Source organism: Panthera tigris, chromosome B4, assembly GCF_018350195.1.
Source record: "Panthera tigris isolate Pti1 chromosome B4, P.tigris_Pti1_mat1.1, whole genome shotgun sequence".
NCBI classification, from domain to species: Eukaryota; Metazoa; Chordata; class Mammalia; order Carnivora; family Felidae; genus Panthera; species Panthera tigris.
The window spans coordinates 102,736,164-102,761,051 of NC_056666.1; the positions used below are offsets into that span (position 1 = coordinate 102,736,164).

The window sequence follows — 24,888 nt, forward strand, 5'->3', positions numbered from 1 at the left end:
TTATCTTAACCTTGCCCTTTATTATAATACATTGTACTAATTGACAATGATGGGCCAAATAGTAAACTAACTGGCCACTTTCACACATTTTGAATTCATGGTTCTTTTACAACGCTGTGAAATATGCATCTGAGGAGGAAACTGAGGTCCAGAAATTTTGTTGTTTGACCAAGATAACACAGTTTTGCTCTTATAAGTTATTCGAGGAAACGTATGTTTTAACTTCTTCTTTATACCTTCTCAGGATCTGTGGAATAATATTTGTTCAGTAATGTTTGCTCCTGTGGATTTAAAAATCAGAAATACTGTGAAATACTTATCTCCCAACATTTAATGTCCTAAGAATTGACAAGAGGCCATAGGAGGCCAGAGATACGCACAACAGTGTGCCTAGTTCAACGCATGTCCCATCAAGTGCGACTTAAATCCTTCTTAACCCTCCTAGTTCCTAGCGGTTTCGCAAACTGAAAATTTACACAAGGGTTTTCGGTAGTCAGTACCTTAAAATATTATCTCTTGTTTTGCACTCATGATTAAAAAAAAAGCAACAGTAATACAAATAGAACAAATTAAAGAATTTGGAATCATAATGAATGCAGGAAATGTTTACATTTGTGATAATATCATTGGTATAACCTATTTCCTATGTTTCTCCCTCAGTGAAAACAATAAAAGCAACCCAATTTTAAATATAATTCCCTTGTGCCAGTTTCACTTTTCTGTAGTCAAACATGTTTCCACAGGTTTTCCTAAAACGATATTCTTAAGCAATCTATTTTTAAATAAAAACTTTTATTCGAAAAGATTTATTTTGCAATAGTAAGACTTACATGTCAAAGTATTGTTTTGAGTTCAGAAATCATATATTTATGATCATTTGTCTCTCACGTGGAAGTTTATGTATAGTAATTATATTGCAAGAAATTACTTCTTTCAATTTGCCAACGCCTTTAACATGCTGTGAACTACAAAATAATGTATAATTAATTCATTAAAACTATCCTTTTTTCCTGGCCTTTTCTATTATTGTATTGTAGCGAATACTAACTCAAATGTCTCAGGGTAATTGATTTTCTATTTCTATAGCTCCAGATGGTCCTCCTGAAAATGTGTATGTGGTAGCAACATCACCTTTTAGCATCAACATCAGCTGGAGTGAACCTGCTACCATTACTGGACCAACATTCTATCTAATTGATGTCAAATCGGTAAGGCATGTCTTACCTTCTGCAAAAGGCGGTATAGAGAATGATTAGGAATATACATTTTGGAATCAGGCTATTTGAATTGTAATTCTAGCTCTGTTAGACCCTAAACGCATACTGAAGCATATACCTAGGCAAACACCCTGTGTGTTCTTCACTATACACATCTGTAAAATAAAGATTAATAACAGTACCCAGGGTACAAAGATTTTTGTCAGGACTATATTAGAAAATATGCATAAAGAACTTTAAACATTGTCAGACACATAGTAAGGATCCAAAAATGTACATAAAGTATGATTAGAATGATTAGCATTATGCTTATCCTCTGGCTATAGATGATGTATATAAACAGTCATTAAATTAATAATACATTGGTTTAAAATACAGTGAAAACATACTTGCTTCGGCAGCGTATGTACTAAAATTGTAATGATGCAGAAAATTAGCAGGGCCCTTGTGCAAGAGTGACATGCAAATTTATGAAGTTTTTCATATTTAAAAAAAATACAGGGGTGTCTGGGTGGGTCAGTCGGTTAAGCGTCCAACTTTGGCTCAGGTCATGATCTCATGGTTCGTGGGTTCGAGCCCCACATCGGGCTCTGTGCTACCAGCTCAGAGCCTGGAGCCTGCTTCGGATTCTGTGTCTCCCTCTCTCTCTGCCTCTTCTCTGCTCATACTCTCTGTCTCTCTCTCTCTCAAAAATAAATAATAAAGATTAAAAAAATTTTTTTTAAATACAGTGAAAAACACCTCACAATACAAAAAGGGAGAAGACATTAAGAGAAATAGCTCCCAAATAAGGTAACATCAGAGCTTAATTTTGAAAAATACTTGAAGCAGACCATAAAAAGAAATGGTAATAAAAGTGTGAAAAGTAAGACTCAAGAAAAAGCAAGTGGTTCAGGAATCCCTGGTGAAAGCATTCAAGAAAAGGGCTGAGAAAAGGAGCTAGATCAGGAGGCAGACTGTATAACATGTAACAGAGTTTGGGTTTTATGATAAGGCCAGTAGAGTGTCAATTGAGGAATTAAAGCAGTGTTGGGATATAGATTTCTATTTTATAGGATCAGCATGGTTGCACTGCAGAGGATAGAGCAATCTTAGTACAAAATTAGGCAAGGGGACAAGAAGCTATTAGAGTAACTGGGTAAGAAAAGATAAGGACAAAGGAAATGTAGTGAGGCAACAGAATGAAAAATAATTTAAATCTACAGGATCTGGCAAAAAAAATCAGTGGATGGTGAGTGAAAAGAATAATTGAGGATGATTTTAAGATATATTATTTGGAAAACTGTGAAGAGAAAGAAATTTTTAGAGGAAAGGAATGAATTCAGTATTATATGCCCTAAGTTTGAGATGCCTGGGAGACCTTCAGATGAAGACAGTATTAGCAGTATTATATATCAATCTGGAGCTCAGGAGAGGAAACCTGAATTTGGAGATTTGGGAGGTGTTGGTATGATAGTTGAAATGATAGGAAGAGATGAGATTAAATATGGAACATGTAGTAAGAACCTCTTCTGTAACAGCTAACCTGAAGATCGAATCTGGGGAATACAAACGTTTAAATAAGAGGGCACTGAAGTCACCAGACTAGAGTAGCCATCGAGACAGAAGGAAACCCAATAATGAGAGTCAAGCCTTTCTCTTAAAATAGGATGATCAACAATGTAAATAATGCAGAGTTTTAGCTAGGATGAGGATTGGAAAAACTGTGTTAGCATCCTGCTTGGGTTTCACTGGACCTGATGACCTCTCTTCTGGTGACATCTAATGCATTAAGTCGAGTAATTTATGGGCAATTCTACCCCTTTCTTGCCTATCTCTACCTATCTTTTGTTTAACTTTTATACTTTTCTTATGTCTTTATATTATTTCTAAAATGGAAGTGCTTCTATCTCAAAAGACCTGTCATGATTAAAAGAAAATTTAAGGGATTTCCTTTGTAGAACATTATTTGTGAAGACTTTTAGTTCATAATTAGCCAAAAGTAATCAGCATGTACGACAAATGCTCTGGGACTATGTATTAAAAGCAAATTATAAAATGATAACACAGTGTTCGGTCAAATAAAAGATACCTATTTTTCGTGAAAACAATTCTCTTTTGATTGTGCTTAAAGGAAGGGAAAATAAAACATTTTTTTAAAAAGTGATTCATAACTTCATTCTCTTAGCATTCTTATTGAGATGAAAAATGAGCAAGAGAAAGAGAGAAGAATGTATAACGTTATAACTGCTTATTTTTATATCAGTTACACAGCATTACCTTTCCTTTGCTAACATTTTGATGTAAATATGTTATCTTCATTTTGCATAAAGGGGAATTGAGGCACAGAAATTATAAATTCTCCAATAGTTAAGACCTGGCTAAAACCAGCGGATAATGGTGTGACAGGAGAAAGGAAAAACCATCAAGTAGCAAATAAAATTTGCCAGCTTGAAATATATGCTCATCTAAACCTTTTGAGTCAAAAAGAGCAAGTATTCAAACAGATCCTGGCACTTCATAGTTTCCCTGGGATTCTTGGAACTAAGCATTTAGTTCCTTCTTTCTTTCTTTCATTCAACACATACTTTTAAATACATCCAACATTCCAGCATTGTGCTCAGTGCTGGATTATGTGTAAGTGAACAAGTTTCATGTGGTCACTGTTTTTCGAGCTTATCTGCAGCTCATTTCATGGGTATATAATTATCTATCTTCAAAAATCATTGGCTTCTACACCAGGGAAGAACACATATCATTGAATTTAGGACTTATGCTATAGCCTGACCTTTGCCAAGTACTAGCCACAGAGACATAAGACCCTTTTCCTAGGAGACTTAAATTAAGCAAAAATTGACAATCTTAAAGATTTATGGTACAGATATCACCTTGGGTGATACTACTGGAAATTAATGCATTTTATAGTCCTTTGTTCATTGCTCCCTTTATTTTTTCAAAATAACAAACATTTTTTGTTTTGTTTTGTTTTCATCAAAATAAGGATGCAAAACATAAAGTTCCGCTCTCAAGTAGCTCACACTAGGGTGTGAGACACCAGAGTATTAACAGCTAGTTACACTCCAATTACAGAGTATAAAGTATGTAATTTTTTCTAAATATACACTAGCAAAGTAATTAAAGTTCTTATTATGAGGGTCATACAACACAGAAGAGACTTCAGGAGCAGGTTAAATTGATTGTGGAATGAATAGAGGTGTAGCAGGTAGGGAAGGGTGCAAATGGGGCAGGAAGAAGAAAGAAAATACAACCAAATAACAACTGACATTGCTTATAAAACTGCCACACTGCAAAAATGATGGGACACATTTCATAATAATAATTGATGATCAAATATAATATGAGCTTGGAATTGATAGAGAACAATGAATCAAAAAGGTCTGAGGTTTCAGTCTCAAGTAAGTGGATAAGTAATGATTAACAATGACAAAGGGTAGGTTTAGTGAAGAAAGATAGTGAATTTAAGATAGAGTAGATCTGTATCTGTATCTTTTTAAGTTGTATCTGTATCTTTTTAAGATACAGTAGATCACAATCATATTATGTCATATTTTTACCTCAATATTGTTATCCACTGTTTTAATGGAAGACATTGGAATAGTGTAATTTTACTTTTATATGATCAGGCCCGGTGTAGTAGTAGAGAGTTCTGCATTCTTGAAAGACTTGGAAGGAAATCCTATCTCAGCTACTAAATAACTATGGAATCTTGAGAAATTCACCTAAACTCTATAAAATCAGAGTTCAGATAGGTATAGTGGTCAGTCAAGCAACGTAAATGAGCAGTCAAAATGAAGCCAACTGGATGAGGTAGTGATGAATTGGACACTTACGTCCCATTACAGAAGTCAACTATAAGTCATCTCTAGATAATTGTTACCCAGCATGAATATAAGCCTAGTCTTAAGGAAAGATTTTTATGTGATGTTTAAATATTGACAGCTAACTAAATCATACACACTTTCTACCAGTGAGTACATGCACTTGGTCAATGGTATTGCTATGCTGACTTGTTTTCTGCCACTTAAGAGACATGAGGCATCTTACTTGAAATCTCTGTCTGAGGTGGGAACAATCTATTTGACTTTGCAATACACATATTATTTATTAGCCTTTTTCTACATCCCTCATAGTAACATCTTCTTTAAGTTAAAAATCTCTTAGAAAAGAGCATTTGAAGAATATTTTGAACAAAAACCTTTCAAAGTTACAAGGGAGGGTCAAGTTGAAAATGAACCTAGTAATGGGAACAGTGTGGTGTACAGTCTGGTTTTAAGTGCTTCAATTAAGATACCTGAGAGTAGGACATATTATAGGATTTCAAATTTTCTGATGTTCATTTCAGGAAAGGCCCTTTTTAAAAAAATTTTTAACATTTATTTATTTTTGAGAGACAAAGAGAGACAGAGAGAGACAGAGCATGAGTGGGGGAGGAGCAGAGGGAGAGGGAGACACAGAATCTGAAGCAGACTCCGGGCTCTGAGCTGTCAGCACAGAGCCCAATGCAGGGCTCAAACTCACAAACTGTGAGATCATGACCTGAGCCCAACTCGGACACTTAACTGACTGAGCCACCCAGGTACCCCTGAAAGGCCCTTCTTTTTAATGCTAAAAATTTTAGCTATGTTTAATCCCTGCAGGACTAGGCCAGACTCTCCATCAAAGACATAGTATGTTTGAGCACGCTATACAACTATATTTAATACTCCTAAGGATGCTCATTTTTGCACATCTAATAATTATAACATCCGCAATTAATAGAGTCCTTATCCAGTGCCATGCATAGTCCTAGATGGGAATTTTTCAAACTGCCATCATGACTAAATTTCTTAAATGAACTGCAATAAAATTTAAAAGAGCAGAAAATATCAAAGTGCATTTCAGAAAGAAGTTGTATTTCTCAACATTTTTTTAAGTGATAAAGAAGTGTGTATGTGTACACAGAATCTGAAGCAGGTTCTAGGCTCTGAGCTGTCAGCACAGAGCCCAACACGGGACTCAAACCCACAAACTGGGAGATCATGTCCTGAGCTGAAGTCGAATGCTTAACCGCCTGAGCCACCCAGGTACCCCTGTGTTTCCTTTTTGTAGGTCATGGTCAAAAGAAATATAAAAATCTCTGTGCCAGCTACTTCAGATCTATTTTTCTAAACCTCAACAAAACAGTTTAAATAGATGTTAGTACTCCAATTTTACATACAGAGAAAGTAAGACACAGACAACATAAGTGACTTGTCAAATGCTACAGGAACTATTACGTGACCAAATTGGAATTTAAACCCTTAATGGTTGATTACCAAAGCCTATATTCTTTCTCCTATAAGACATTAAAGTAGAAAGTGGAGTTTCATTGACACAAGATGATACTTACTCGTTCACTGGAGGGGTTGATTACTTGTGGTTGGTTGATTTTTTTTTCCTTCTACTTTCAATTGTTGAAATATTTGCTTATAAGGAAACTGTTAAAGTAGTATTTTAGATTTCCCAGGACAATCTGACTGTAAGAAAAAATAATTTAAATCTTGGCTAGATAAATATACCACATGTAGCTTTTTATTATTATGTTTGGTGATTTGGATCTTAAGTGCTGCTTCCTTTAATTACTAGCTATTTTTTCCTATAGGTAGACAGTGATGAATTTAATATTTCCTTCATCAAATCAAATGAAGAAAATAAGACCATAGAAATTAAAGATTTGAAAATATTCACAAGGTATTCTGTGGTAATCACAGCATTCACTGGAAACATAAGTGCTGCATATGTAGAAGGAAAGTCAAGCGCTGAAGTGATTGTTACTACTTTAGAATCAGGTGAGGCATGTTTTCCATCATTGCTAAAAATGGACAGATTTAAATGTGTTTCTTAGAGTTTCTCACACCACCCCCTAAAAAAGGATACATGTCACAAGAAATTTTTAAAGTGTATGAAATACAAAATATAAAATTGAGTGATCCACTGTAATTGACAAAAGTGAAGTTTTCTGTTTACGTTTTTTAGGCATAGTGGAGTTGTGGAGAATAATCAGTTCTTGGAAATACAAACAAATTAGCTCATGATAATGTACTGAATTCTACTTTTTATACTTATTTAAACACTAAATATTTCAGAAATTGAGTTACCTTGCCTATTTTCCAGCAGTCTATGGCCACTAATGCCTCATGTAAAATTCTGTCCGTTAATTATTTCTGTCTATGACTTAAATGCACATGAAAGTGATAATACTCTATCATTATGTATCTGGAATTCAAAATTAGAATCCAGGTCATGCTTACCATATCTGTTTTCTTAACCTAATCAAATGACATGTTTTATTATATAACCTATTTAATAAATGTCAGAATCCATACAGATCATACAGATTTCCTCAAGTTCCTCCAAACAGGGTCTGAATGAATAAGATTATAACCAATAGGAATTAAGTGTGGAAAGTCAGCTTCCCAGAACTTGCTTGCCCTGTCCTCCTTCAGACTCCTGATGTTCTTTGCCACCAGATATATCTTTGGAAAGAGCACATGAAGGGATGTGTTGCTATAGTTTTTTTGTTGCTATCTATAAGGTAAGTATAGGAGGTAAAAAATGTTTTTTAGCTAGTCTTTTCATTGTGTTATATACTCTATTGTCTATAAAATTATGGTTCTACGTTAAAAGATAACATCTTATCCTCAGCACCTAAAATTTCATGTTTCCATTTTGCTGCCACATATATTCCAGATATCTATTTTTTATGATACTTTTACACTTCTCCCTCATCCTACCTGTGAGAAAAGATGTTGCTGAATTTATTCCCACTCATACCATAAAGCACTGATTGTCAGATCTTAATGTGCTACCTCTCCCAAAAATTTTGTAGTTTAATAAATTACTACTAAACCTCTAAGAGTAGAATTTGAGGTGTAAAATAAAGGATATTTGGAGAATAAGAAATTCTTTCCAACATTCAGAGAATTATTTCACTTATCCAACCTTAAAACTGATCTGATTTTTAGAGAAGTCTCTTATTAAAATATTTTTATATCATATAAATGTATACAAGCAAATGTGAAAATAAGTCTTGAGCCGATTTAATTTTTACTTTAGTTATGCATTTTTCCACTTAAAGTGTGATATTTGGCACTATAACATGTTTATTTGTTTCTCTTTTTTTCCTCACTGTTATGTATTTGCTTGTTTTTTTGCCTGCTACAGGGCACTATCTATAGAGATATTTGCCAGATGATAAGTAATAAATAAAGATAATAAAGCTTAAGCATCTGAACTATTGACAGTCAAGTATTAACAGCCTTCTTCATAGGAATTCCTTCACTTAGTGTGGAAGATATGTCCATTTCAATTTGGTCAAAGTAGATAATTCATGCAATCAGTCACTTGTATAAAGCACACTAATTATGCAGCAAGAACTAATTACTTTATTCATAAGTTAATTTTATCTTCACGTGTATCATTTTCTTTCATGATAGTTTGCTGATACTTAGCTGCTATATGTTAGGCTAATTTTTATCACAAATAAAATGGAATATCTAAAATATATAAAGAACTCTCAAAACTCAACACTTAAAAGAGGTCCAATTATAAATTGGCAAAAGACATGAAGAGACATTTCACAACAAAGGAGATAGAGTGGGCAACTAAACTCACGATAAGATAGATTTTCAACACCACTAGCTATTAAGGAAATGCAAATTAGGACCACAATGAGCTATCGCTGTGCATCTACTACAACAGATAAAATAGTAATTTAAAAAAGGGTGATGGATGGGGCACCTGGGTGGCTCAGTCGGTTGAGCGTCCGACTTCGGCTCAGGTCATGATCTCACAGTGGTGGGTTTGAGCCCCGCGTCGGGCTCTGTGCTGACACCTCAGAGCCTGGGAGCCTGCTTCAGATTCTGTGTCTCTCTCTCTCTGACCCTCCCCTGTTCATGCTCTGTCTCTTCCTGTCTCAAAAATAAATAACACATTTAAAAATTTTTTAAAAAAATAAAAAAGGGTGATGGTGCCAAATTCTGGCAAAGATGCGAAGAGACTGGTTCTCCCCTTCATTGCGACTGGGAATGAAAGAGGGTACAGCCACACTGAAAAATAGTTTGGCCACTTTTTATAAAACCAAACATGTACTTAGAGCACATTACCTAGCAATCATACTCTTGGGCAGTTATCACAGAGAATTAAAAATGTATGCTCACACAAACACCTGTAAATGAATGTTAATAGCAGGTTTATTAGTAATAACAAAAACTGGAAACAACCCAAATGTTTTTCTGTGATTAAATAAACTTTGATGTATCCACAAAATGAAACACTACTCAGTAATAAAAAAATAAAAATAAAAAAAAAGAGTGAACCATTGATACATACAACAACTTTGATGGACCTCAATCATTATTCTGTTATTTTTCTTAAAAGGACAGAACCCTGGAGGACAATGGTTAGTGTTGTGGGGATGCATGGAGTGTAAATACAAGGGAGACCAGGGGGAAGTTTCTTTATGGTGCTGGAATAGTTCTGTACCTTATTTCTGGTGATGATTGCAGGAATGTGTACATGGAATGAAATTGCATAGAACTGCACACACATTTATGAAAGCATGAAAAAATGGTGAAATCTGAATATGATCTGTAGTCTAATTAAGAGTCCTGTACCAATGCCAATATCCAGGTTTGATATTAAACTACAGTTAGGTAAGTTGTCACCACTGGAAAAAGCTGGGGGAATGTTCCAGGGGACTATATGTCCCATTTTTTGCAACGTCCTGTGAGTCTATGTTATATTTAAATAAGAGGTACAAAAAGTCATATAAATGCCTTCTATATAAAAATAAATACATGTAAAAGTCAAAATAAATACATGACCCAACTAACTGGATCACCATTATGATTCCTGTGACCTATAGATGTTGATGATTCTGCTGTGTATCAGCCATTTTGCTTGTTTCCATAATATATATAGTTTTAAAAGTTTGTGTAACATAGTTTATAAAGAGAAATCTAAGCAAATAATTTGTATATGTAGATTAAAAAGAGGGGCACAATTTTAAAAACTGCTTAATATTTTATTTTAGTCCCCAACGATCCACCTAACAATATGACATTTTGGAAGATACCAGATGAAGTTACAAAATTTCAGTTAACATTTCTTCCTCCTTCTCAACCCAATGGAAATATCCAAGTATACCAAGCTTTGGTTTACCGGGAAGATGATCCTACTGCTGTCCAGATTCACAACCTCAGTATTATCCAGAAAACTGACACATCTGTCATTGCAATGTTAGAAGGACTAAAAGGTGGACATACATACAATATCAGTGTAAGCATTCATAGCTTTTAATCATTTACCTATTTTACAAAGTCAGTTTACAAACTCACCATTCAAAAATACTGAAGCTTATTGTATACACTAGATTTCTCGTATCTTGTTGTAGGATTGTGTGAGACATGCCAACAGAAAATAATATGCAGAGAAATGAAATTGCTTATTTCCTATTATAATACAGCAAGTACTGTGAAAACATGTAGATAACAAAAAAGTTTCTACAACAATAGTAGAAATCCAGAAATAAAGGAGAAAGAAAAGGCATGTTAAAAGTAAGAGAGCAATGATATGCAAAGAGATAATTCTACCTAAAGGAAGCTGTTAATGTGTGCTTATAAATGGAAAACGGAAAAGCAAATTTCAAAGGCAAAGGGCAGATGTAACTACATGTTTGAAATTCATGTGCATTTCATGTAACAATTACTAAAGCTAAGTATTTTACATCCTAATTCTAAATTATCCATTTTAGAATATATAGGTGTATGTTTATATACATACAAACAGACACACATAATTTATTTCAAAAATGTATTTTTGTGGCATCTCTTGAAATTTTCAAATAGAATTATATGGTTCTGAATATCATCTTTTAATAAAAATAGTGTTCACGCTAAACCTTCAGGTAGCTTAGCAAACTACTTTTCCTACCACTTGTTTATGATTACTGTGTAATCATCAGAATACTGTTATTAATAATTTATATTCATATGTATGTTTTTCTCTGTATATATTGTATCTATATATCTGCATATCTTCATTTCTTCCTTCGCTCACTGTGCTGCTAGGGTTCTTGTTGTATATCCCATTAAATGAACCACTACTGTGAAAGATCTGTTAGAGGAAGGGTGGTTAAGAGAATGAACTGATCTGGGTTCATATCCTTATTCTGCGGTTTGTTTCTGGGCAGTTGCTTCAACTCTGTACCTCAGTTTTCTTACCTAAAAAAAGAAAGACAGAAAGACAGAAAGACAGACAGACAGAAAGAAAGAAAGAAAGAAAGAAAGAAAGAAAGAAAGAAAGAAAGAAAACAGTAAATTCTACTCTTGAAACTAATATTACACTATGTGTTAACTAACTGGAATTTAAATAAAAACTTGAAACAAAAAAAGAAAGAAAGAAAAAAGCAGTAATAGGAATGATGACTTCTTTATAGGGCTTTGGTAAGGATTAAATTTATAGTTATGGGAAGTAGCAAGTGCTCCATCAGTTTTGCCTTTTGTGAATAAGAGAAAAAAATTGAAATGAAACAAAGTACAATTAATTCATAATTTAAAGAGCAATAAAAAATTCTCTGTTCAGAAAATGCAATTTATAGCATCCTCAACTCCTAGGAATTTATTAGAAATGTATAATGTACACCTCTGTCTCGACCTAGTGAATCAAACCTGCATCTCTTCATTCAACAGGTTTACAAATGACTTCTTTGTACAATGCAATTTGAGTAGTGTTGCCCAACTTTTCATTTAGTATCTCACTTGAATGTTGGGTTACGCCATAAAGAAGCAAAAATAATGATGTGCACCATAATATCACTTTTCATTTTTAATACTTCTTTTCTTAAATTTACAACTTCAATAAAGTTCTCCTTTAGATATTTTTTAACCACATTGTCTAGGCTTGGCTTATTTGTCATATCTACCGCATCGTATACATTATTATGGTTTTAATTCAATAAAAACATTCCCAAAGTATCTCTAGTGTAGAAGGGGGACACTAACTTAGAAAACAAGTTAATAAGTTCCAATAAACATATTATATTCTGAATTGTGTTTTTCAGTGAACTTGGGCAAGAATAGAGTCTTTGTTTTATAGAGAAAAATAAAGTGAATAAAAGAAAATTCTGTATCTACAGCATCCTAAGAATAAAGTTAATTGAAAGGATTCACATTTGTGTGAATCACCCTCTGTCTATACAAACAAGAATGTTTTATGTGTATATGCTACATTATGCAGGTTACAGCGTCGGACACTTTGGGGCAGGGGTGAAGAAGGGCATAAAGGCCAACTTTCAGAGGGATGATTTAATACAGGAAAACAAGAAGGTTGAAGGAATAGGATTTCATCTCAGAGAAGGGGAAAAAAAGAGGGTCTTGAATATGGATTTAAAGGAAGCCAGAGTTACCTAGCTACAGAGAGAAGGAGCAGATGTTAGAGTAGATGAAGGAGTATAGACATAGTGGCTTTTCTGTGTCTATTCCTCCTACAGGTTCACATTGAAGCCACATCCTTTCCTGGTCACTAGGACAGGGCTGTTTAGGTCACTCAGCCTTTGTTTCCAGGACTTAGTACTGTAAAATCAGTTTTAAGAACTACTTTATTATTAACATTCTTCCTATACATATTGTATTCATTTGAGTAAGTACAAGAAAAGTATAATTAATAGACTATATGCAGTTGTTTTTAAAAATGGAAACATTTTAAAATTACATATGACAATAATAAAAGTAGTAACAAGATGGTTCTCTCCTTTAGGTTTATGCGATCAATAGCGCTGGTGCAGGGCCAAATGTTCAGATGAGAATAACCATGGACATTAAAGGTACATACATGAGCTGTCTTCCTGTGAAATACTGTTCTCTTTTTAAAAAATAATTTTTTAAATTTAAATCCAAGTTAGTTAACATATAATGTAATAATGAATCCAGGAATAGAATTTAGTGATTCATCACTTACAGAACACTCAATGCTCATCCCAACAAGTGCCCTCCCTAATGCCCATCCCCCATTTAGCCCATCCCTCCACCCAACACCTTGCCAGCAGCCCTCAGTTTGTTCTCTGTATTTAAGAGTCTCTTATGGTCTTAATAAAAGAGTAATTATAATTAAATTCTGTAATTAGCGTTAAGAATGTAGTCAAGCTTTTAAATGATGCACATGTGGGTGCCTGGGTGGCTCAGTCCGTTAAGCATCTGACTCTTGATTTCAGCTCAGGTCACAATCTCACAGTTTGTGGTATCAAGCCCTGTGTCAGGCTCCACACTATAAATAAATAAACATTAAAAATTAAGTAAATGATGCATATGCAGTAATAAGAATACATTAAGTAATAAACACTGCTTATTAAAGCTATACCTAAAATGTATAAATAATAATGCAAATTATCACCTTAAATAAAGAGAGTGCCCACCTGCTATTCATCTTATATTTCTTTCCCTCTAAATTTGATGTTTTCTGAGGCAAATTTTATACTCTGTTAGTTTATGTTCTTAATATTATTGAAAGTTCATTGTTCAATTACCCATAACTAGACTTTGACTAGTTTTAATTAAATTCCTTGACTGATCTTTATCTTGAAAGTAAAATTATTTTCAGTTGATCAAATGGCGTTTACTGAACTACCATATATTGAACTTTATGGTTCTGACTATAAAGTAAATCTATCAATTCATTACTATGACAGGTATTGTTTATAGAAAATATAACTAAAATTTGGAGGCTCCCTGCACCACACAAATCAATCCATGAAAGCCAAAAAAGATTGTTAAGAGGATTTTAGAGCTATTCAGGCATTCAGGATACTTTCTCTTCCAGACTGAAAACATATGTGCAAATATGCCATCTCTCAAAGCATCTGTAATAACACCTGTAGAGAGATAAAAACTGAAGTGTATGGACCTTTAGTAGAATGCTTCTCTTTCTGAAGCAAAAAGTAACTTTTCTTAGTCTTTGGTAAGGACACCAGAGCACAGTGATTAAATGTTCTAGCACTAGACTGAGTCTAGGGTCGAACTGCTGAGACTGAATCCTCGATTGGCCACTTGATATCTGCTTCACTTAAGGCAAGTGTCTTAACCTCTACAAGCCTGTCAAGTGCAGATAATGCTGGGGCCTACCTCACAAATCGTTGTGAAGATTAAAAGAGATAATCTTTGAAAAACCCCTAGGACAGTTCCTGGAAACTAATTCTATTAAGAATAAGAAATATTCACTGTAAGATGAAGCTGATAAATTTTATCTTTTAATCAATGGTAGTTTATATAATTGTAATATTATTTAAAAGTATTAAGATTTGCTTTTAATGACATACTACATACTTGGAATGTACTAATACATAGAGTCTTCAAAAACCTCGGCTATTTTACAAAATGACTTCATAAAAGAAGTATGTCATACAATCTTAGTTTCTTTTTGTTATTCAGTAGCAGACCGGTAAGTATGCAGGTAACAATAGGCTCATTATATTAATTCTTTAGCAGAACTTCCTCTCTCTGTTGCTTTGTTCATCCCGGGGTGAGGATGATTAGTTCTGACTTTCCGCTCCTTAGAACAGATAGACTCATGATCAGTTGTCTAAAGAAAATATGTGAGTACTGGTGGCCATGGTGGGGAGCTAGAGAAATATTTTTTCCTAGTAATATGCATGGTTGGTAGCGGTGACATGAAATGATGAAATAATAACAGTTTCCACTTGTTGGAATGAGCACTGGGTGTTATATGTAAGTGATGAATCACTAACTTCTACTCCTGCAACTACTATTACACTATATGTTAACTAACTTGGATTTAAATAAAGTTAAAAAAATAGTAGTCTCATTAAATTTGCATTTGACAAATAATATCAAGTTGGATAGTCATGTCCAATGCCAGATTCCTTTAACTAGAAACCTTTTCTTAGGGACTCCCCAGTAGCCTGGCTGAGAGTTTCTCACCCCAAAACCTGAGGCTCTTGCTGCTGAACCCTTCATTTCTTCTTCTCATACGCAGGTACTAGACCTGTGATCTGTGGTCTAAAGGCCCTTGCCATCTACTCCTGTTTACTGTTCCTTGATTCTTCATGGATATTTCCTCCAATAAACTTCTTACACATCTAATATTATAATAGTCTTTATATCTAAGAGGAGTGAGGTAAAGGATCAAGCCAAAAAGATTTGATTCAAATCTTGATATTTACCTTTTATAGCCATGTGACATAAGGTAATTTCCTCATTAATAAAATGGAAATGATATTGCCAATTTTATGGCATAATTTAGAGGCTTTAAAAATTAATAAATATGGAAATTGAAGTTTGAAATAAGCAACTTGCTGTGCTCAAACAGCTGGTATACACATATAGCTATGAGATGAAATGAAACAAGAAGTGCTCCTACAAATACTGATTCGGGAGATATTTGTATGCATTGGTGATAAAGTATAAATTATCATGGCACTTTTGGGAATTATTCTGGCAATATCTTTTAAAGTTAGAAATATTCATATCTTGTGTTTCAGAAATTTTATTCTTGGAAATCTATTCCATGGAAATAAAAGGATCAGTAAATAAGGCTAAATATAAGTCTGGTCATTGCAACAAATGTTCAAAACCTGAAGGAAACGTGAATTCCCATTATTAGATAAATTATTGAATAAATATGATGTTGTCACAGTATGATATGCAACATAGTCATTAAAAAGAATGAGTTAGCTCCATACTTGGTGACTTGAGAAGACTTATATACAACATATTTAAGTGAAAAAAGCAACATGTGGAGTGATTATAATACATAATATAGAATACATAATATATAATAAAGAATCCATTATCTATGGCTTTATGTATTTTATATGGTTATGTGAACATGGAGAAAAATATGGGAGGATATCAGCCATATGTTTGGTGTAGATAACCTGGGAGAGATGCTGGTATGACTAGAATAGAAATTGATGAATCAGCTAAAGGAAATAAAAGAAGAGCCCACTAAAATATTAGTATGATTTAATCCAATTATAAAAATGACATGATTGAGAGCATATATAATTTGAATTTTTGTTAATATGTGAAGAGGAGTCAGATGCCTGAAAATCACACCCGAGTCCCATTATCTCAAGCAAGTCTGAAGTATATCATTAAACCATCAGGAGAAAATAATTGCTAAACATCTGTTGTATTCAAACAAAACTCTGTTTCATTTGTTATTTGTGTTTGTCATCATTTTATCTGTAAATCACCTGCATGAAATGAGAATTTAAATTTTTTTCTCCTCTTCAGAAACAAAAAATCAATTGCAGTGATATTTCTTCTTTGTTTAAAGCTCCAGCACGACCGAAAACCAAACCAACCCCTATTTATGATGCCACAGGAAAATTGCTTGTGACTTCAACAACAATTACAATCAGAATGCCAATATGTTACTACAATGATGATCATGGACCTATCAAAAATGTGCAAGTGCTTGTAACAGAAGCAGGAGGTATCATCAACTGTCAACCTGTCTCGTTAAATTTTAGAGTATGAATTGTTGAATGCTAAAGAAATTTCAGTTCAAAATTAGTAATATTAGGTTGACTACCAATTACCACACAACTGTTGAGCTTAACAGATTGCTAATATTATCATTAGTTATACTAACCATTAATTTATGCGTAAAGTACTTGAACAAGATAAGAAAAGGCATAGTTACAATATGTGATTTACTTTTTCCATATACTGATAGGATTGTTTGAATTTGGCAAGATGGAGTCTTGATAGCTTCTTTGGAGGTATGAACAGAAGAGTTACCCTTTACTGAGAGATGTTCTTTTCTGTACCTGAGAAGTCATCCTCCACAGCAAGCCTATAGATTCATTTGTGATGGGGAAAGATAGGATTTCCTGTTTATGTAGGTAGATCAGCTGAATTATCCCTGGTGGTTCATACAGTGACAGATGTTGCATCCAGATTTTCCTCATGTAATTATAGAAACGTTCTTCAGAAATGTCAAAATACATTCATCTGTTACTTATAATTATTATCCTTTCTTCCTGAAAATAGCTCAGCATGATGGAAATGTAACAAAGTGGTATGATGCATATTTTAATAAACCAAGGCCATACTTTACAAATGAAGGCTTTCCTAACCCCCCATGTACAGAAGCAAAGACAAAATTCAGTGGCAATGAAGAAATCTACATCATAGGTGCTGATAATGCATGCATGATTCCTGGCAATGAAGACAGAATTTGCAATGGACCTTTGAAACCAAAAAAGCAATACTTGTAAGTATAGTTGGTGCTGACTATGCATAATGATAGCAAGCTAATTAACATCTTTCATTCATCCATCTGCCCGTCCTTTCATCTTTCTAGTAAGCACTGGGCATCCATAATGTATCATGACCTAACACATGGTAAAGATCAACATGGTAAGATATTGTCCTTACATTCCATAAATGTACAGTTCTGTAGGGAAAGTAGGCATGCTTCAGAGTAATTATGAGTTGATATGGTAAGTGACAGAAGGACAATATGAAAAACATGTATTGGAGAACATGGGTAGGAGAATTTAATTCTTTCTGTAGAGGATAATGTGACTAACATAATATTTTGTGCTTTTCACCCATTATTTTGCAATACATGCTAATATATGGGTTTTAGAAATGCCATCCTAGTCTTTCATTTGATGACAGCTTCAGTTTATTGGAGTCATAACAATAATTTTCTCCTCTTTGTATTATCAAAACTCTGAATTAGTGATTAAAATCCTTTAATCACTAATATCTTTAATCACTTTAATATCTATCATTTTGCAGATCATAATAATCTAATGTATTAAAAACCACTTCTGATATTCTGGATTTATTAAATGCTCTGTTAAATTAATCATTGGCTCCTGTTAAATTGACTATATTATTTTTTGTCATAAACTAGTTTCATGTTTGCCTGCTAGTTAAAGCATTATTAAATTCTTTATAAACATCCTAGGTCAAGTTAACATTAGAAAAGTAGAGAAGTCAGGCATTCGAAAAAACAGAATGCTCTATCCTCTATTATTAAGTACAGTTACTTTGGCTATTACCTAAAATTTAACCATCATATATATGACAGCTATGAAAACAATATACTAAAAAATGTAATCTTTTTTATTTTGCATATTTGCAAATATGCAAATATTGTTTATTTTGCATATTTGCAACGCAGACTCTTTCATATAATCAATAAAATCATAAAAATTTGAGAATAGTAGAAATTAAATTGTAAAGTGAAACTTTAAGTTTAACATAAACTTTAACATAAGTTTGTTTTGTATTTTAAAATGCCTGGGTATCTATAGTTTTTAAGTAAGATAAATTTCAGTTGTCTCTGAATTTGTTAGAACCACCCATTATGTACCATTTTCTTTTTTTTATGTCATAAAAACATAGAAAGTAAAAATACAGCTGGGCACACAGCATTAAGAAGCATTTTTCTTAATTTGTTAACATGTGAACAAAATAAATTCTATATGACCATTCTAAATCTAGTTCACTGGTATTTTCAAAGGTAGTTGAGGTATAAGTTATTATACTCTATAAAGTATGTTTGTGTAATACACTTTCACACAGACATGAAATAATTCATTCTAAACAAATCTATGAGGAATGTAATCTACTTCATCTGATTAAGCTACTGGGACTGCTCAAGAGTCTGACCAAATCTTTAGTCATTCTCTCGTGTGCAGGATAATTATTCATCTCCCATAAAGAAAGGATATATTGCTCTGATGGCAATTGATTTCTAAGTTTACATCTTGTAAATACATTTTCTTTTGAATAAAAAAATGTGTATTTTTCATTGCTATTAAATTATTCATAGAAGAAAATCATATAGCATGCAAATTGTTGGTTTAATTTTTTTTTTATTTCATAGATTTAAATTTAGAGCCACCAATGTTATGGGACAATTTACTGATTCTGATTATTCTGATCCCGTTAAGACTTTAGGTAAGATATATTCTGTAATTTAATTTCACTGATAATCTCAACATGCTAATCACAGTTGTAACATTCATTAGTGAATATATTAATCCATGACTAATGTTCTCAAGTATAAATTCACTTCAAGGTTAATTAGCCTTTCAAAGGAAAAAATAGCATTTTTGATATTGTTTTAAGTGATGTATGATCCATCTATTCAAATCTGGACATAGATTTTAATATGGTATTGTTTCTATGTTGATGTATACTAACCTTATACTAAGCAAATATTTACTTGATTGTTTAATATACAATCTTATATGTAAAACATTTTTACTTAATAAAAAAGAAAAAGATTTATGGAAATTTTCTTGAAATAATCCTAAAAACTAGAAAATTACCAGCCATTTTAAATTTTATTTTCTTTCTAACCAAGTCTTTCATGAGTTGTTTTCTATTATATCCATGTAATCAGGACTGAATAAAACATAGGTACAATTTAGTCAAATGCAAGTATTCGCCTCCTCCTCCTCCTCCTCCTCCTCCTCCTCCTCCTCCTCCTTCTCCTCCTCCTCCTCCTCCTCCTCCTCCTCGTCCTCCTCCTCCCCCTTCTCCTCCTCCTCCCCCTTCTCCTCCACTCCTCCTCCCCCTTCTCCTCCACTCCTCCTCCCCCTCACCTCCTCTCCTCCTCCTTCTTCACCATTATCATCTTGTAGGCTCTTTGTGTGTACTAACTGATGGACTCTTCATGACTTTTAATTTACATCAGTAGTTTTCAACCAGAGTGATTTTATTCTCCAGGGGATGTGTAGCAATGGCTGTAGCCACTTTTGGTGGTTACAATTATGGGTCCAAGCTACTGGCATCTAGTGGGCAGAAGCCAGGGAAGCTACTGAACATCCTACATTGCATAGCATAGCCCCTTCAGCAAAGAATTATTTAGTGCATAATGTCAGTAGTGCTGAGATTGAGAGAAGCTGTTCAGTACTAATTTTAGCTCCATTATATAGATGAGGAAACCAAAGTTCAGATTACGTAATTAAATGACTCTGCCAGGATTCTAGCACAGATCCCATAACCATTACAGTACAAATACAGGATTTAGACCTAGATTCAAATCTTGACTCTGCTACTTGAAAAAATAACTTTTATAAACCTTAGTTTCCTTATTTAGAAAATGATGATGATAGTCCCCCTTCAGATTTAAATAAAATAGCATATGTAAAAATATTACTATTTCACAGTAAAAAAAATTTTAATAGCTCCTTTTCAGATCAGTTATAATCAACGATTTTTAAAATATACTTTTTTAGGAGATCTTGTTTCCTTAGGATTTCTCTAAGTACATCACAGCCCCTATTTTCTCTGTGTTAAGCTCTGAGAATGTGGACCGCTGTGTGTCATTCAGATCCATAACATAATACGAGCTACAACAGATTTCAGTGTGAGTTGTGGCTGGAAGAAGTTAGATTTTTCCCATCATTTTCAGTTAGAAATTCTCATCCAGTTATGGAACATTAATTGTCTAAAATGCCAGCTTCCACAGCCTCTACTTAGTTAAGGCAATTTTGAACCTTGAAGATACAAAGAAGGGGCTCATGGTTTGCTCTATAGATGTTTTTAGAGGAATGACTTGAATTTCTTTGGCTATCCTGTCTAATTCCATGAAATGAATGGCTTGATTAATTTACCAAGTAATTAAATCATTTTACAATTGGCTGACAAGCCTGTGGTTTTGAAATTGTGTGGAGTATTTCTTCATTGGAGAGGTGAATTTATCACACCCTGTCATCACCACAGTGAAGTAAATGTCTTGATGGCATCAGCATAATTTCTGTTAGGTTATAGCATTCAGAAACTGTTTCCACCACCAAATGGGGATCCTGGTGTGTGTACTGATGGAAGACAAAAGACATAGACAAAGCGGATAGCTCATGTGTCTCAGGGAGATGACATTTTGTAGGAGCAGCACTAAAGAGATTGCCTTGCTCTGTAGTTTGTCATGTACCTTGTCTCTCATAGATGGCTGGTTTCATGCAGATTATTGATGTGAGGATACATTCAGTCAGTTATCTGAGAGACGAAGTTACAACATCCAGGGTAATCGGAATGAAAAAGGGGAAAGTCAAGTCTCAGAAACCATGGTGTGCAGGGATGCGATTCCTCACATTCTGCCAAATGGCTTCCCTCCGGCCAAGGCTGGGCCTCATCTAGTACTTTGGCTGCAGGTAGTCTCAAGGTGCTCCTCAGTGATGCTCTTCTTTTTCTTCCTTTCTCTCACAGCCAATGCAGTGGAATAAAATCATTAATTCTAAAAGGTAGCAGAAATATACCATCAGTTCTCTGGTTCTTTGAAATCATGACTGTCTCCTCCCTAAGTCATCCAGGTGCTAATGTTTGTGTGCCTTGGTAACAGCAGGAGTCAAAAGGGAATGTAAGAAATGGAACAGAAGGCAGAGCACAGGAGCCTGGCAAGGTTAGCGAAGGAAGCACTGCTGAAACATAGATTGCATGTATAAGGTAGAAAACCATTAGGTGTTCCATGAATCTATGTTCAAATTTTACAAAGTTCATATATTATTTATAGACCAGAGACATAAGGACAGGCTGCTCCTTAGAGTTTCTCCCATGGACTCTCTTCTGATGAACAGTGGCTTGGTATTAGGCTTTATATTATGCTTATTCTGGGTTGAACACATAGAGTTCTACTATCTAGATAGTCATTTATAGTTAGCAAAAGAGCAACAAGCAGGAGTGGAGATGACTAGGATACAATACTGAGTTGTGGTGAAAGGAGATGTTCAGATTTGAAGTATGGAGTGTATCATTAGAGCAGAATTCCTCAATGTCTAGACAAGTAGCCCAGTCATTTGGCTGGTTAATGGATTTACTACCATCAATTTCTGTCCTCACATTTTATCTGGCTATTGGATCTTGGGGTTCTGTGGATATCAGATTAACCCTGATGGGTCAGGCACCAAAGAGCACCCTCCGGAAATGGATCTTGTCCGTGATTTGACACTAATAAAAGGCCATGGAGTCATAAGGGTTTTTGGAAAAAGAACATTGCCAAGGAAGATATAGTAGAAGGACTCAAAAAGGAAATAAATTTGGCCATTCCTACAGTGGTCAATGGCAAGAATAGTTTTGTGCCTGTGAGAATGGGAGCAAGCAAATAGTAAAATGCATTGGTATAATACCCTGCCATCATCATAAGATTACAAAGGATGTTTGTGTCCTTGTTTCTCTCAAATATACCATGGATTGGAATAGATGATAACATTTACAACAGGTTAGAGGCTCCCAACATTCCTAACAAGTCTGCTGAGGACTTATGTGTGGATGTGATCTCAGACTTCAGTGAAAGAAGTGAAGGTACCATCTAGGTCATCAAACTACCAGTGGATACACATTTGTTCACCAGTATTGAGCATAGCACAGGCAGTGATCTCCAGACTAAGTTACCTATCAGTAAATCCTTCGGGATTTAAAAGCCTTCACAAGGCTGTCTTTTTAAGTTAGTGCAGAGTAAACATTTCTGTCATATTTGATAGTGGTTGCGCCTCTTAGAGATACAATTATTTGTAAGTTAAAATTAGGGGTAAAAGAATCACCACAGACTGATGAACTAAAAGGTTCAAGTTTAGTGAAAAGGGTTAACAAAAGTACAAATGAGAAGGGGCCAAGCAGGGCTTTGCTGAATAAGGATGAATGTGTGGAAGAGGAGTTTGTACTTAGGGAAATCTTTATGGCCTGTAGGAACAAACAAGGGAAATGACCTATGCCATTATTTTAATCCTAAAGAAATACCTACAACTTACTTGATTTTGATTTCACTCAGCATTGAGCATTAACATTTTTATTAACAAAATTCGTAAGAACCCTTCTTAAACTCTTTTTTAAAATCCTCTTTAGGCACATCAGTTTATGGAAACTGCTCATAGGCAATGTTTTGATTACAAGGTTTAATTATAGAAGATTCCCGTGATTTAAAAAGCAGACACTCCTTTCTGCACCTTACAGGGCTTCATTAAAGCTGAACAAGATGAAACCTTAAACCCCATGGCAAAGGCACTCTATGATTGTTTTCTTTTGTCATAATACTTCTCATTTAATTACTATGCTAACAATGAGAAGTTCCAATATGCTCACTTAGAAACAGAAATAGGGCGTCTCTATGTATTTTTTTTTTTTTTTTTTGCAGCAAAAGGATCACTTGTCCCCAAGACACCAGGGGAATGAAGAAAGGTTTATGATGTTAACGAGGCACTGGTAATGTGGTGCTGAACCTCGTAAACTTTGCAGTCAGTCAGACATATTTTGGGCAGTATAGGGATATATTAAATTTATGTGAACTTGGGTCGGTTACTTAACAAATTAACTTCTGAAATCTTCATTCCAAAATGAGAATAATAATACCTCCCTCATAAGCTAACTGGAAGATTAAATCAGATGAATGAATGGATGAATGGATACAAAATGTTTATTAATAAAGATAATTGTCTATTTATATGCCAAGGCTTTTATGAGGGTTTTTATGCATAACCCCACATATTCTTCACAAAACTATTAACATAACTTCCTATTTATAGGTATCCTCAATTGATTGGTAAGAAATCTGAAAATGAGTTTTTAAGCAACTTGCCTGCCCAAGGTTACAGAGGTCGGACATGACAGCACCAGCCTTTAGACCCAGGCAGCTGGACTCAAGCCAGTGCTGTGCTTGTAACCGCTGTATACAGTGTCTGGAAATCTCTAAGTGTCCAATTGGGTTGCAATTGCGTTACTCTTGGAGCTTTTTCTGTTCCCACGGACTTCCTGTCCTTGCCTTACCATTTTCTCTTTGCAACATTTTTAATTACTTCCAGCTGTTTTCTTTTCATCTTCTTGTGTTAGCTTTTTGAGATTAGCATTCACACATAAGTATGCTTTATTTTTGCACATAAAGATACAAAAATTCTTTTTGTTTTTTTTAAACAAGGAATAAATCACTTTTCTCTACACCCTGGAAACCACTGTTTATTATCTACTTTTAATATTTTGCCAAACTTATGCATGAAAATAAAATGTCTTGGGTATTTTAACTTACATCTCTTCAATTATGAAATTGAGTGACTTTTAATACATTGTCCGTGCAGTTCTTGAATATCTTGGATGATTAGTACTGTTCAAAAGAGAAGAGATCCTTATACTTAAGTTCTAAGAATTTATTTTCTTTTAAGATTAATAATAATTTTAAGATCTTTCACATGACATACCTCTATGTCAAGAGGAAGATATGTCCTATGAGCTTTAGAACTCATGTAATTCAAGATTCTTCTTAGAGTTATAAAACTGGCTTAAGTCAGATCTATCAGCTGAGTTTAAATAATGATAATTTCAATCAAAAATACTTATGAAAAATAGTGATTTATAATTATGATTGCTTACTTACAGCAGTACATTTTATTATGCAAATAAAACAATTTAAAGTGGACTTTGTAGAATTTTAAGTCTAGTCAGGAAATGACTTCTGCTTATTACAAAAAGAATCATGTTTATATTTTCACGTGAAGAATTCAATTTTCTGTGGAAGAATCTGGAGACGTGCCTTCATTTTGTGCAGTAATGTCCTGTAGGTATATGCATAGCAGTGAATCAGAGTTTGTACTACAGCCATGGTACACTTTGTCCTTTCCTACTAGTACATTTGTAATACGTGTGCCCAAAGGATTACATATTGTTTATTAATACATTATATG

The 24,888-nt window shown here is 34.1% G+C and overlaps 1 protein-coding gene and 1 non-coding gene across 2 annotated transcripts in view; both read left to right on the forward strand.

Annotated features, from left to right (window-relative positions):
• PTPRQ (protein tyrosine phosphatase receptor type Q) overlaps positions 1 to 24,888 on the forward strand; it is a 199,313-nt gene that overhangs the window by 122,031 nt on the left and 52,394 nt on the right. The window contains exons 27-33 of the mRNA XM_042990863.1: positions 1,087 to 1,208; positions 6,838 to 7,024; positions 10,270 to 10,514; positions 12,993 to 13,059; positions 16,530 to 16,688; positions 17,249 to 17,471; positions 19,101 to 19,174. Coding sequence (XP_042846797.1) covers positions 1,087 to 1,208; positions 6,838 to 7,024; positions 10,270 to 10,514; positions 12,993 to 13,059; positions 16,530 to 16,688; positions 17,249 to 17,471; positions 19,101 to 19,174 — 1,077 coding nt within the window. The remainder of the gene's footprint in view (positions 1 to 1,086; positions 1,209 to 6,837; positions 7,025 to 10,269; positions 10,515 to 12,992; positions 13,060 to 16,529; positions 16,689 to 17,248; positions 17,472 to 19,100; positions 19,175 to 24,888) is intronic.
• On the forward strand, positions 1,605 to 1,707 carry LOC122240642. The gene has a single exon (XR_006220419.1). It is a non-coding gene; the product is annotated as a U6 spliceosomal RNA (small nuclear RNA).